At 44.3% G+C, this 13,357-nt stretch overlaps 1 protein-coding gene across 3 annotated transcripts in view; it reads left to right on the forward strand.

Annotated features, from left to right (window-relative positions):
- Positions 1–13,357, forward strand: part of JAK2 (Janus kinase 2) — a 187,711-nt gene that overhangs the window by 110,429 nt on the left and 63,925 nt on the right. For 2 of the 3 annotated variants that reach the window (XM_038769577.1, XM_038769575.1), the window contains exons 10-11: positions 9,580–9,737; positions 11,586–11,697. In XM_038769577.1, coding sequence (XP_038625505.1) covers positions 9,580–9,737; positions 11,586–11,697 — 270 coding nt within the window. Of the gene's footprint in view, positions 1–4,900; positions 4,914–9,579; positions 9,738–11,585; positions 11,698–13,357 lie in introns of those variants that run through there. The other variant, XM_038769578.1, reaches the window with a different exon arrangement.

The raw sequence follows: 13,357 nt of genomic DNA on the forward strand, positions 1-13,357 counted from the left end.
AAGATCTGTGATGACTCTTGAACTCTTTTCAAAGAGGAAAAAAAGACCCTAATGTTTGTTTCTTCATGGAGCCAGATTCTCCCAAGTAGTTAACAGTATTTATTGAACACTCACTTTGTTCAGAGCATGGTAATATAGGCTGACTCAAGTTGCTTACAATCAATTGGGTAATATACGACAGACACTAATAGAGAAAACATAAGCAGAGCCGACTGCATTTGGCTCTGGGTGCACTGCAGAGGAGTAGTCACGAGGTAACGGGTTACAAATTTATTCATTCATTCATTCTATCATATTTATTGAGCGCTTACTACACATAGTAAGCGCTTAACAAATACCATTATTATTATTATTATTATTATTACTGTGTGCAGAGCATTGTACTAAGCGCTTGGGAAAGTACAATACAGCAGTAAAGAGAGACAATCCCTGCCAACAACAAGCTCACAGTCCGGCGGGGGGGGGGTGCAGATTTGAATGTGCCCACCTAAGTCGGACTTGGAAGGAGGAAACATGATGGTTCTGGGGCATGGGGAAATCAGGGGTTCCCCTGGGGAAATACTCTGGATTTGGGAGCTCAGCCCAACCTCCATATGTCAGCACACTACATGCAGCATGTGCACACAGCATAACCTGATGATGTCATATAGTTCAGTGCTCTGCCCACAGTAAGGGCCCAATAAATACGATTGACTGACTGGAACGGGAGGGAGTGCAAATTTTTAGCTATCTTCGAACAGCTGAATGCCATTCAAAAGAAGAAGGGACACCATCTTCTTCATCAGTAGCATTTATTGAATGCCTGAGTTTCTGTGGCCCTTTCCCCTTGGTTCTCTAAGGGGCCATGTCCTAGCTCGGACTCACATGGGCTCATAGTCTAAGTAGGAAAGAGAAGATGGGTTGAGCCCCCATTTTACAGGAGGGGAAACTGAGGCATTGAGAAGTTAAGTGTCTGTCCCAAGGTCATACAGAATGCAAGTGACATAGTTGGTATTAGAACCCAGGTCCTCTGACTCCCAGCCCCATGCTTTTTTCACTTGGCCGCATTTACTTACAAGCTGGACACTTGAACAAAATGACCACTGCTATTGTGCATAGGATAGACTGGCAAGGGGCAAAGGTGTGGGCTAAGAGACCAGTAAAACAGGCAGAAGCATTTACACGTAAACAGTATAAAAATATAAACAACAGAAATACCTAAGCACCTGTACAGAGACCTAAAACTGCTGAAGATTCCTAGATATATGGAAGCAGGTTCGCCTGAGCCACTCCTGGAAACAAGTTGGGAATATTTAGAACTCTCACTCAACTGATGGGTGGTTGTTGGTAAATTACTCCTTTTTCCAAAATGGCACCTCTGAAGTTGAAAGAGTCCTTGCAGTTTCCATATGCACATATCATGCGGGTATCTCAGGAATGGCTTTGACTGCAAGCCCCCAGTTCCCCGAGTCTTTAGAGAAATTCACAGCAAAATTTAAAAACAGAAATTTTAATAAATGTGAAGGAAGCTAGTGGGATATTTAAATTATATTTACAGCAAACTTTTTTTAAAAAAAAATTGGGATCTTATTCATTTTTCATCTTTGGTTTAGCGGGTTGAATAAAATGATTTGAAATGACAAACCCTAAGAGCATTTTCTCTTGTAATCCTGTTATCTGAATACAGTCTCGACTGGTGTTTGGAGGCAGGTGGAGGAATAACTAAGATGGGTCGAATCCTTTTCTGATGCTCGAGGTGTTGCCTTATTCATTTTTACAATTTCTAGGCTCCTCATATGTCATTTCAGCATTTTATTTCCAAGGTGATGTTCAGGAAAACAGTTATTCTGGGAACCGTGCAAATGTCCACAAAAACTGTGTGCCATTTAAGAAAAATAAATGTAGTTTTTCTGCTTGTGTGCCAGTATTAGGAATTTAGCACCAGTTAGAGTTATATTAATTCACTGGCATGTATATATAAAATAGGAGCAACTGGAGCAGCAGAGTGGCCTACTGGATAGAGCATGAACCTGGGAGTCAGAAGAACCTGGGTTCTAATCCCGGCTCTGCCACTTGTCTGCTGTGTGACCTTGGGCAAGTCACTTAATTTCTCCGTGCCTCAGTTACCTCATCTATAAAATGGGACAGGGACTGCGTCTAATCTGATAAGCTTGTTGTATCTACCCCAGCGCTTAGTATAGTACCTGGCACATAGTAAGCACTTAACAAATATCATAAAAAAAGAAAAGGAATAACATGTTTCATTCTAGACTGTAAACTCACTGTGGGCAGGGAACATATCTACCAACTCTGTTGTATTGTACCTCTCCCAAGTGCTTAGTACAGTGCTCTGCACATGGTAGGTGCTTAATAAATACCAGTGATTGATATTTTTGCATATTTTTCATTCCTAAAACCCTCTCCTGTTTTTGCACCCTAAATCATGCTGTTGACCTGAATAGAAGTTCTGCCTGTCATAGGAAGTAACACAACTTTGACAGGGTTGATCTCAGGCAAGCAAGAGAGGAAAAAAAACCCTTTTTAATATAGAATACCCAAATGTCCTCTATATGAACTTAAATTTAGGCTTAAATCTTGGTTAAATTCCCATTTTTCTATCCCAAAATTGCAAATTTAGAGTTCCTCACTAAGATGGGAAGTGACGAGGACCAAGTGAGCTTTGATCTGGACCGTTCAGAATAAGCCGAGCCAAGCAGGGAAACAGAGTGGCCTGGTGGAAAGAGCATGAACCCAGGAGAGAGGAGTCCTGGGTTCTAATCCCAGCTCTGGCATTTGCCTGCTGGGTGAACTTGGATAAGTCACCTAACTTCCCTGTGCCTCGGTTTCCTCATCTGTAAAATGGGAATTCATTATCTGTTCGCTTTCCTACTTAGACTGTGAGCCCAATGTGGGAGGGATTGTTTCTGACCTGATTGTCTTGTCTTTACCCCAGCCCTTAGCACTGTGGTTGGTAAGTGCTTAATAAATACTATTATTATTGTTATTATTATTGAGCTGCATTCTGCTTATACCATGAATACTCGCTAGAAGATATCTGCACTACTGTTAAATGATATTTCATGCAATTTTCCCTGAATAAGGGATATCATTTGAAACAAATCAGTTCTCATCTCATTCTGCAGCTCAACGGTGATATTCCACTTAAGGTGACACGTGCCAGCTTTGTAGAGACACAGAATTAGATAGTTTTAAAAAATCTCAGATCCCCTCCACACCTCAGCTATGTTGAGAGTAGCGTTTTAGAATCTGTCACATTTGGAATTTCAAAGACCAGAACACTGATTTACGAAAAAAATTTCTAGTGTGTAGAAATTTTCATCAGGTTGCTGCTGACCAGTTTTTCCACTAAGAATATGGAAGGCCTTTACTGAAATATCTCTGCTCCAGCCTCAAATTCTGATTTACCAATTTGGCCAAAATTGAACTCAAATATATAATCAAAACTAAGACTAAGATGAGGACTGGGGCAGTCTGGACTGGAGTAGTGAGGAGTTGAGAAGACTAAGGACTGTTCATTTGAAGCAGTAATGAACTGTTAATTTTTACTGTTGTTATTATGAATTTGCTGATCTTAGCCTGTTTTCTTTTTTTTCTTTTTCCCTGTGGTTTATCCCACCCACTTTAGATTGTGAGCCCCCTATGGGCCAGGAGTTTCCCGACAGAACAGCGACTTTCGCTGCACTGTCGGGCGATGCACGCTTCCCCACGACGTGCTTTCCTGCCGAGGTAAGTACCTCCCCCTTCCCAGCCCCTGCCACCCTCACCCAGTCTTCCCTGCTCTTAGTGCTGCTAATGTGGCCTTCCTGCTCCCTCCCTCCCACTACACCCCACACTTGCCACTTCTCCTCCACATCCCTACCAGGTCATCCCAGCCCCGAAAACCAACCTTTTTCTTCGTTTCAACTTCCCCAATTTTTCTAATTTAGCAGCTAGGCCGCTGCCATTCCCCTCACTTTCCCCAGCGAGCAGCTCTGCCCTTCCCCACCCTGGTCAAAGCCACAGGACGGAACTAGACCACAACAGAAAGCTGGGAGAGAAGGCAGGGGGGATCACCTCCCCTGCCTCCACCCCCCCTGCCCCCCTCAACCCATTCTTTCCCCTTCTCCAGATGGCAGCACCGCCCTCTCCACCCTGCTCGAAGCTGACGGGATGGCTTGGCAGCGTGGCTTCCTAGCCCTGGGCCACCACCTTCTGACTCTTCCTCTTTCCCAGATTGCAGCCACACCCTCCCTACTCCAGCCAAAGCCAGGGGATGGAGGGAGGATTGGTGGCAGCAATCCCTTCCCTGGCCTCATCTCCTTGTCCCCACCACTGCCCACGTCCTTTCACCCTACGGAAGCTGAGGGTAATGGGGCCCTACCGAGACAGAATAGGAATCAGGTGTGGGTGTGGAACTGTGGACTCTCCTGGGCTTTCTCCTGGCTCTCTCCTGCAGCCATGTAATTGTGGCCCTCCCCTTCCCTCCCTCCCCCCCTAATTCCTGACCCAGTCCTTCTTCGTCTCCCTGGTTTGGACTGGATTAGGAAGGGCGGACCTACAAACCGGGAAAGGGGCAGGGGTCAGAACAATGCTAGATCAAGCGTTTTTAAAAGTTTGGGGTTTTTTCAGAGAGAAAAAGGTGGGTTGGTTATGGAATCTGGGCAGGACTGGCTGGGGAGAGTTGAGGTGAAAAAGTCAGGGAAGGGGATCAGGAAGTTGGAATTGGGGAGGTTGACTTCTGGGACTGGGGAGGGCGGGGCTGGGGGGTGGTCAGGAAAGGCTTCCTTACCTGTCAAATTTTCAACGTGGAAAGCAGAGTGCGGCTCACTTAAACAAAAAGTGATTTCTACTAGGCTGTCCTGGAACTGGCCCTGGGAGGATAGCTAAATTATCATTCGTGTGTCCTGCCCTGCGCCCCCCATGCGTTGTACACTGTAAGTGCTTAATAAATGGGATTGATTGATTGATTGATGGGAGGGGAGGTTTTAGAGACCTCAAAAAAGGCCTTAATTCTCCATCTGAATGAGACTCAGGAGATATGTTTGGTTTTGTTCTCTGTCTCCCCCTTTTAGACTGTGAGCCCACTGTTGGGTAGGGACTGTCTCTATGTGTTGCCAACTTGTACTTCCCAAGCGCTTAGTACAGTGCTCTGCACACAGTAAGCGCTCAATAAATATGATTGATGATGATGATGATGAATAAAATCATCAGGAGTCCTCCCTTGTAAAGCAAAATGGATTTACATTTGGGTCACGGGCAGGAACACTATTGTAAACCTTCTCAGCCTAATCTGTTGGGTTTCTACTCACTTGAATCACTCCATCAACCACTTAGTATATTTCTGTACAATATGCTTATATTTCTGGAGTTCGTTTTTATGTCTCTGTTACAGACGTCCATGTTATTTGCATTTGTGTTTTATGGCACTTCAAACGTGTAATCTGCTCTAACTCCCCTATTTGGAACCCCCCACCCCCACCCCCCGACCCCGGTAATGTTCCTCAACGCCAAACTGTGGATCGGCAATCAATTTGGGTCAGCTGAATAGTTAACTTCCTGTGGAAGCAGTGATCGCCCTTACCCTGTGGAAAGCTGTCCCTATGAACCAAAAATATATTCAATTTCTGCTCCTTTAAAGTCTATTTCAAAATTATAATCCCAGTGATTGCCTTTGGAATTTAAAGGTAAAAGGTAGCATTTGAAGATTTCAGTGAGAATAGAAAGATGCTTTGGAGATTTAAAGTTTCCTTTTCTAAGTATTTGTAATTATTTGCTTTTATTTTCAGGCAGATATATTGTTTCCTTTTCATTTTTAAATTTGCATATTTTTGAAAAGTCCTCCCTGTACACAAAGAAATTCTTAAGCGTAGTTTGAACCCAACAAGATATGTAAAAATTTGAGCCAATCAACATTCAGTTATTGATCGAGTCTGCAGAAGGCTAGCATATTTTTGGTACCAAATAAACATTTATGGGAATTGCCCCATTCAGACAAAGGAAAGGTTTTTAGAGGCATCTATAAAGGAAAGCCTGGTAACTGATGTCCTGAGCAAAGCTTAAGAAGCAGCCTGGCCTGGTGGACAGAGCACTGGCTTGGGAGTCAGAAGGACTTGGATTCTAATCTCGGCTCAGTCACTTGTCTGCTGTGTGACCTTGGGCAAGCCATTTAACCTCTCTGTGCCTCAGTTCCCTCATCTGTGAAATGGGGGTTAAGACTGTGAGCTCCATGTGGGACAGGGACTGTGTCCAACCCGATTAGCTTGTGTCTACCCCAGTGCTTAGTACAGTGTCTGGCACATAGTAAGTATTTAAAAAATACCATAAGAAAAAAGGATGTGTGGTAACTGCTGCCTTCCTGCTCACCACAGAGCTTCAGTACGTGCTCTGTACGTGCCAGGCCGGGGATAAAAGCTGGTACCCGCGTGCTCTCCGATCCCCTGCGTCCTGGCCGAGCAGAGCCACCCCTGTAATCAGTCAATCAATGGTATTTATTGAGCGCTTACTGTGTGCAGAGCACTGTACTAAGCGCTTGGGAAGTACAAGTTGGCAACAAGTTGGTAAGGGCCACCTTCCCTCCCGCCACTCAGGACCTTGCTCCCGACACGGTGCGTACCTGCCCCCTCCACCGCTCAGCTTGGAAACTGGCCATCGACGAGATTCTACCTCCTCCTGTCCCAAACCACCTGGGTGGGAAAGAGAAAAGCAGCTGCAGCAGAAGGCCTCCACAAATCCTTGGGAAGACTGGTGGCTGCTGGAGCGGCCGCTGTGACCCCAAGGGTGCCTTGGACTCAGGGCCACCAGGACTGTGAAACTCTGCTCCTCTAGCCACAGCTCCTGGCCCATTTTTGTTTTTTATTTTGCGTATTTGCCTTTGTGTTATGTTTTATTGCTTCATCATTCCTGATGTCTCTGTCTCCAATCCCTTCTCTCCATTCATGTTCTTAGATTGTGAGCCCCCCAGGGACAGGGACTGTGTCTAATTCCCACCTGGGTATTCTCTCCCAGTGCTTAGCCCAGTGCTCTGAACACAGTAAGCACTTTTACTACTACAACTACTGCTACCGCTGACAAACTGCACTTACTGTGAATATGTGGAGTTTCTTGGCCATGCTTATTGAACCTCATGGTTTTACCCAGCCTGCTCTTTGGTTTGATAGGCTTTTGTATTTTGGGAGCTTTCCTTTCCCCTGTCAGTTTTTCAGCACACAAGGAGTGGGGAATGGGGGCTAGCGAAAGAGTCATTCATTCATTCAATCGTATTTATTGAGCACTTGCTGTGTGCAGAGCACTGTACTAAGTGCTTGGAAAGTACAATGAAACGAGAAGGTTAATAGGTGTGGGTGGTGAAAAGTAAAAAAATATCAGGGAAGGGGAAGGACCCCAGAGACTCTGGGGAGGAGGATGGTGAGGGTGGGGGAAGAAGCAGAACAAAGTCTTCAGCAGATCCGAGATTAGCTCGCTTTTCTAATACAAATTGACTCAATGTCTCAGGTCAGCATTTTTCAAACTGAGGTCCGTCAAATGCCAATCTGAATTAGGCTAGGAACCAAAACAATAGTGTCGGTAAGAGCTGACGTTTTCATTGATCGAGAGAATCAATGCCAGAAAAGTTTGTTACAGTGAAGTTTTCCCTTCATTGTAGGGTTCAGTGAGGTCCCCCCACTTTTTCCACCAGCTGCTGGTGATGAAAAGCTAGCAGTGTGTTTGGTTTTGTTTTACTGGTATTTGTTACGCACTTGCTATGTGTCAAACACTGTTGTAAGTACTGGAATAGGTACTGGTTAATTAGGTCAAACACAGTCCCTGTCCCCCCATGGGACTCACAGTCTAAGGTATTGAATCCTCATTTTACAGTTGAGGAAACTGAGGCTCAGCGAAGTTAAGTGACTTGTCCAAGGTCACACAGCAGACAAGTGGCAGAGCCGGGATTAGAACCCAGATCCTCTGATTCCCAGGCCCATGCTCTTTCTACTAGGCCATGTTGCTTCTTAAAGTGTTGACACTTTAATTCATTCGATAGTATTTATTGAGCACTTACTGTGTACAGAGCACTGTACTAGGCATTTGGGAGAGTACAATAACAGTAAAAGACACCTTACCTGCCCTCAGGTAATTTACAGCCTAATGTGGGAAGATGGGCAGAAACAAAATGTATTCCTACAGTGGGAAGAGGAGGCAAAACGTGGATATATCTGACAATAGCAAGAATATGGAAAAACAGAAAAAGTAAAGCATCCAAGTAAATAAGGAAAATTTTGTGGGAAACCTTCAAAGAGGCAACAGGGTTGTGGTTAGCTGTCCCACTTATTAAAGATATAGCATAGATTTTATCTATACAAATCTAGAACCCCCTTTTTCTCATGCTTCCTGCGTTGCATGCAGTATTCGATCTTTCAAATGATAGGAATGCTCAAAGTCAAGTAGCTTGAACTCATCTCCTGTTCTTGCCTCCCGGATTTTTCCTCTCCATTTACCTGGGGCTTTGCTCTACTGCCCGGGTAATCTTCAGACACCCTCAACTTCACGTTTAACCCTTTGTGGAGTTCTGGAGTCCGAAGATTTTGCACCTCTGCCCGCTCCCAACCCCATGACCCTAAGCAGTCCTGAATTCTGATTCCAGATCCCTCTGCCTTAAATTTGCCCCATGAGGGTCCTGAGAACTTTCTGGATTTCTTTTCCCCTCTGTAGTTTGAACCTTACCTTTCCTTTGTCTTCTCCCTCTGCCTTCATTTCCCCCACCTCCACACATTGGCCACAGTACTGGGTGTGGTACTTAGGAATCCATCAGTCACTTCCTCTAACGGGGTGGGGGTGGAGGGTTGCCAACTTGTTGCCAACTTGTACTTCCCAAGCGCTTAGTACAGTGCTCTGCACACAGTAAGCGCTCAATAAATACAATGAATGAATAAATGAGGGTGGCAGGGATCCCCTCATCTCCAAGAAAATTAGTCCTAGAACTCGGGAACCAGGTAGAGACAGTCCCCTTTACGTCTCAGCTGAAACCCAAGCCTACTCTGGTAACCACTGAAGATGACGGGCACAGCTGAGGGATTTAGGCATCACAGTGTTACCTCAAGGCAGAAACTTGGATTTCCTCCTGCATTTAGCACCTACAACTACAGGGCAGAACACTCCATGTCTCTAATGTACGCAGAAATGGAGCCATCTTACATGATGACAGTTTCAGTTTTTGGGTGTGATTCCTGGTTCTGGATTTCTAGTTTTCCGTTATTGTTTGATTTAATAATCAGTTTATCTAGCCCTTCATTTTCCTTGATTATATGTAGGCACCTGTTATGTAATAATAACAACAACAGTAATAATAGCACAGAAGCTCCTTTTGGCCAGGGAACCTATGACACCCTTTTGTTTTGTACTTCCCAAATGCTTAATATAGTGAATTGCACCAAGTGGATCTTCAACAAATACTACTATTAGTACATGATTTGCAAGTATAAAATGCTTAGATTGTAGCAAATTATTCAGCTTTTGTCAGTGTTTTTCCTATACATCTAGTCCATTGTTGCTATTCAAAATTATTTAAAAATGCTATCAGCAAGTAATTCTCTTTCTCCTTTTTCTGTTCTTCTCTGCTTTCAGGAAATTGAATTTCTCTCCTTAAAAGAAGCTCTGTCTTTTATATCACTGATTGATGGGTATTACAGATTGACTGCAGATGCACACCATTACCTCTGTAAAGAAGTCGCACCCCCAACAGTGCTTAAAAATATCCAAAGCAATTGTCACGGGCCTGTTTCGTAAGTACCGACATGCCCTGCTTCCTCCCCTCCTCAAAAATCTCCAGTGGCTACCAATCAACCTACGCATCAGGCAGAAACTCCTCACCCTCGGCTTCAAGGCTCTCCATCACCTCGCCCCCTCCTACATCACCTTCCTTCTCTCCTTCTACAGCCCAGCCCGCACCCTCCGCTCCTCTGCCGCTAATCTCCTCACCGTGCCTCGTTCTCGCCTGTACCGCCGTCGACCCCCGGCCCATGTCATCCCCCTGGCCTGGAATGCCCTCCCTCCCAACATCCGCCAAGCTAGCTCTCTTCCTCCCTTCAAGGCCCTACTGAGAGCTCACCTCCTCCAGGAGGCCTTCCCAGACTGAGCCCCCTCCTTCCTCTCCCCCTCCTTCCCCTCTCCATCCCCCCTGACCTACCTCCTTCCCTTCCCCACAGCACCTGTATATATGTATATATGTTTGTAAACATTTATTACTCTATTTTACTTGTACATATCTATTCTATTTATTTTATTTTGTTAATATGTTTTGTTTTGTTCTCTGTCTTCCCCTTCTAGACTGTGAGCCCACTGTTTGGTAGGGACTGTCTCTATATGTTGCCAACTTGTACTTCCCAAGCGCTTAGTACAGTGCTCTGCACACAGTAAGCGCTCAATAAATACAGTTGATTGATTGATTTTACACTGTGGCCGTGGTGGGAGGAAAGAGTAATCTTTAAAGTGTATCAGTCAACCAACCAATGGTGTTTATTGAGCACTTGCTGTGTGCACAGTACTGTACTAAGCACTTGGGAGAGTATAGTACCATAGATTTGTGATAGACACAATCCCTGCCCACGAGGAGCTTACAGACTAGAGGGGGAGAGAGATGTTAAAATAAATTGTGGATATGGACATAAGTGCTGTGGGGCTGGGGGTGGGGTGAATATCAAAGTGACTAAGTAATACAGACCCATGTGCACAGGTGAAGCAGAAGTGAGGGTGAATAGGGGAAATGGGAACTTAGGAGGGAGGGCCTTGTGGAGGAGATCTGATTTTAGTAGGGCTTTGAAGATGATGAGAGTGGTGGACTGTCAAGTGGAGATCGACGGCAAGGTAGACGGGATCGAGGTACAGAGAGTAGGTTGCCAAGGTTAGAGTGAAGTGTGCAGGCTGGGTTCTAGTGGGAGATCAGCGAGGTAAGGGAGGAGGGGGATAACCGATGGAGTGCTGAAGCTGATGGTAATTGGTTCCAGACAAAAATGAGCAACCTCATCCTTACTGAAGAAACTAAAAAGCATTTACTGGTCATCTACTATAGGCAAAGCACACTCAGTCTCTGGAAACATACAGTAGTGGGCAAAAAAAGTTCCTGCTGTCCCGGAGTTTACAGTCTAATGAGGGAGATGAGCTGATGCAGAGTGCCTATCGTAGAATAGATAAAAGGGAACGTAAACACAAAGAATTAAAGACCAAAAATGAACCACTAAATAAGTAACAGATAAATCAAAGTCCTAGCACATGGATGCTCAGGTAGCTAATGGGGAGGCGTTTATGGGAGGTGAGGGATTCTTAGAATGTGGAAGATAACGGAGGTGGGTGATGAGGAGCAAAAAGTTAAGCCTTGGACTCCCAAATGGCTCTCCTTTGGGATTGGACTTTGATCTTTGGGGGTGGCACATGGTCATTCTTAATGTCTGTGGTGATTCTTTAAGTTAGCAATTCCATCTATAAATGTGATCAAAGGATGCTGTAAAGCGTGCCAGTTACATAAATTCAAAAGGTTTGGGTCCTCGAGTCTTCTCTACTGTCAGAGATCTCTTCTGTGTCGCAATTGTCCGCATTTTGCAATACAAATTATCTTTCTTCTTTCTGACTCTCAGGATGGAATTTGCCATCAGTAAACTGAAGAAAGCAGGTAACCAAACTGGCCTCTATGTCCTTCGCTGCAGTCCTAAAGACTTTAATAAATACTTCCTCACCTTTGCTGTTGAGGTGAGTATATCACATTGATGACTGGCAACATTCTGCTTCACAGGATCAAAATTGCTGTTGGTTTTCAAACAATTTGATTCTCAAGCTTTAACTGTAATATCAGGAATGGTGGAGGTAAAGAGAAATGGAAAAACTAGGAAAATGGAAACAGGCCAGAACCTTAATTAAATAGGAATTTTAAGCAGATGAAAGTTAATTTTGCGATGAAAATGTCAGTACTCTTCTATGTATCCTATTGCTAAAGAAAGAATAGCGATAGGAAATTTCCAGGAAGAAGTGAGATGTGGTGTGGCTTAGTGGGAAAAGCCGGGCCTGGGTGTCAGAGGATCTGGGTTCTTGTCCTGGCTCTGCCACTTGTCTGCCGTGTGACCTTGGGCGAGTCACTTCACTCCTCTGTGCTTCAGTTCCCTTATCTGAAAAATGGGGATTCAATTCCTGTTCTCCCACTTATTTATACTGTGAGCCCCATGTGGGACCTAATTATCTTGTTTCTGCCCCAGTGCTTAGTACAGTGCTTGACACAGAGTAAGCACTTAAATATCACAGTTATTATTGCTATTTTCATGTGGCACTTTCCCTGCCCAAAGGTGTTTCCCCACTACAGGGGAAGGCAGGCAGAAATACTTACAAATAGAATAGTAGAGATAATACAATTGAATATATGGGTATAAATGGATATGAATAAGTTCAAAAGTGTTGGAGGTTAATAAATGAATTGTATTTATTGAATGCTTACTGTGGGCAGGACACTGTGCTAAGCACTTGGGAGTGTATAACACAGTTAGTAGACACATTCCCCGCCCACAACGAGCTTACAGTCTAGAGGCCTGATGGGTTTGTGCAAATTATGGTGCTGGGAATTAAAGCAGTCACTCATTCAGTGGAATAGATTAAGCATTTCATGCAGAGCACTGTACCAAGTGCTGGGGGAGAGTACAATACAGTGGTTACACATGAGCCCTGTCCACAAGGCACTTGGAGTCTAGTGGGGATCTCTCGGTAATAAAGAACTCAGGGCACTGTACTTGTAAATGATCCTGTGCTATAATTCAGTTGAGGAATTCGACATGTAAGATTTCTAGACTCAGTGGTATAATTATAGATGAGAACAGGTGCTCCAAATGCAGTCCAGAAGAGGCCATAGAATGGTGTTTAGCACTCCAAATATCCATCTGCTTTTGCTTTGATGATATAAAGTGAAAGAATCTAGGAACAGTTATCTCTGCAAGCATTCATACTTGAAACTTGTTCCAAATATCTTCTACATAAGACTGAATGCTTCTATGCATTGTCTAGATGTAGATAATAAAAGGGGCATGCGTGAGGCCTGATGGTTCATTGTGACATCTCCTAGAGCAATGGTTTTGGGGGAAAAAATGATCTGTGTCCACAGAGGCTTCTTTTTATTGGATTTCTCTCAGCTAATGCAGCTAAATTTATTCCATCCAAGTATTAAAGCAAGTATTCCAAAGGGGAAACAATCCTATGCACCTCTCTCCCTCTTCCCTTCACACATCTCTGGACTCCATTGACTATCACACTATATTTGACTGAGAAGAGTGCAGCCTTCTGGACAAGGTGATGTTTCTTTTCAAGGCAGGAAGTAAAATAATAATAATAATAATGATGATGGTATTTTTTAAGCGCTTACTCTGTGCCA

The sequence above is a fragment of the Tachyglossus aculeatus genome, chromosome X4 (genome assembly GCF_015852505.1).
Source record: "Tachyglossus aculeatus isolate mTacAcu1 chromosome X4, mTacAcu1.pri, whole genome shotgun sequence".
NCBI lineage: Eukaryota > Metazoa > Chordata > Mammalia > Monotremata > Tachyglossidae > Tachyglossus > Tachyglossus aculeatus.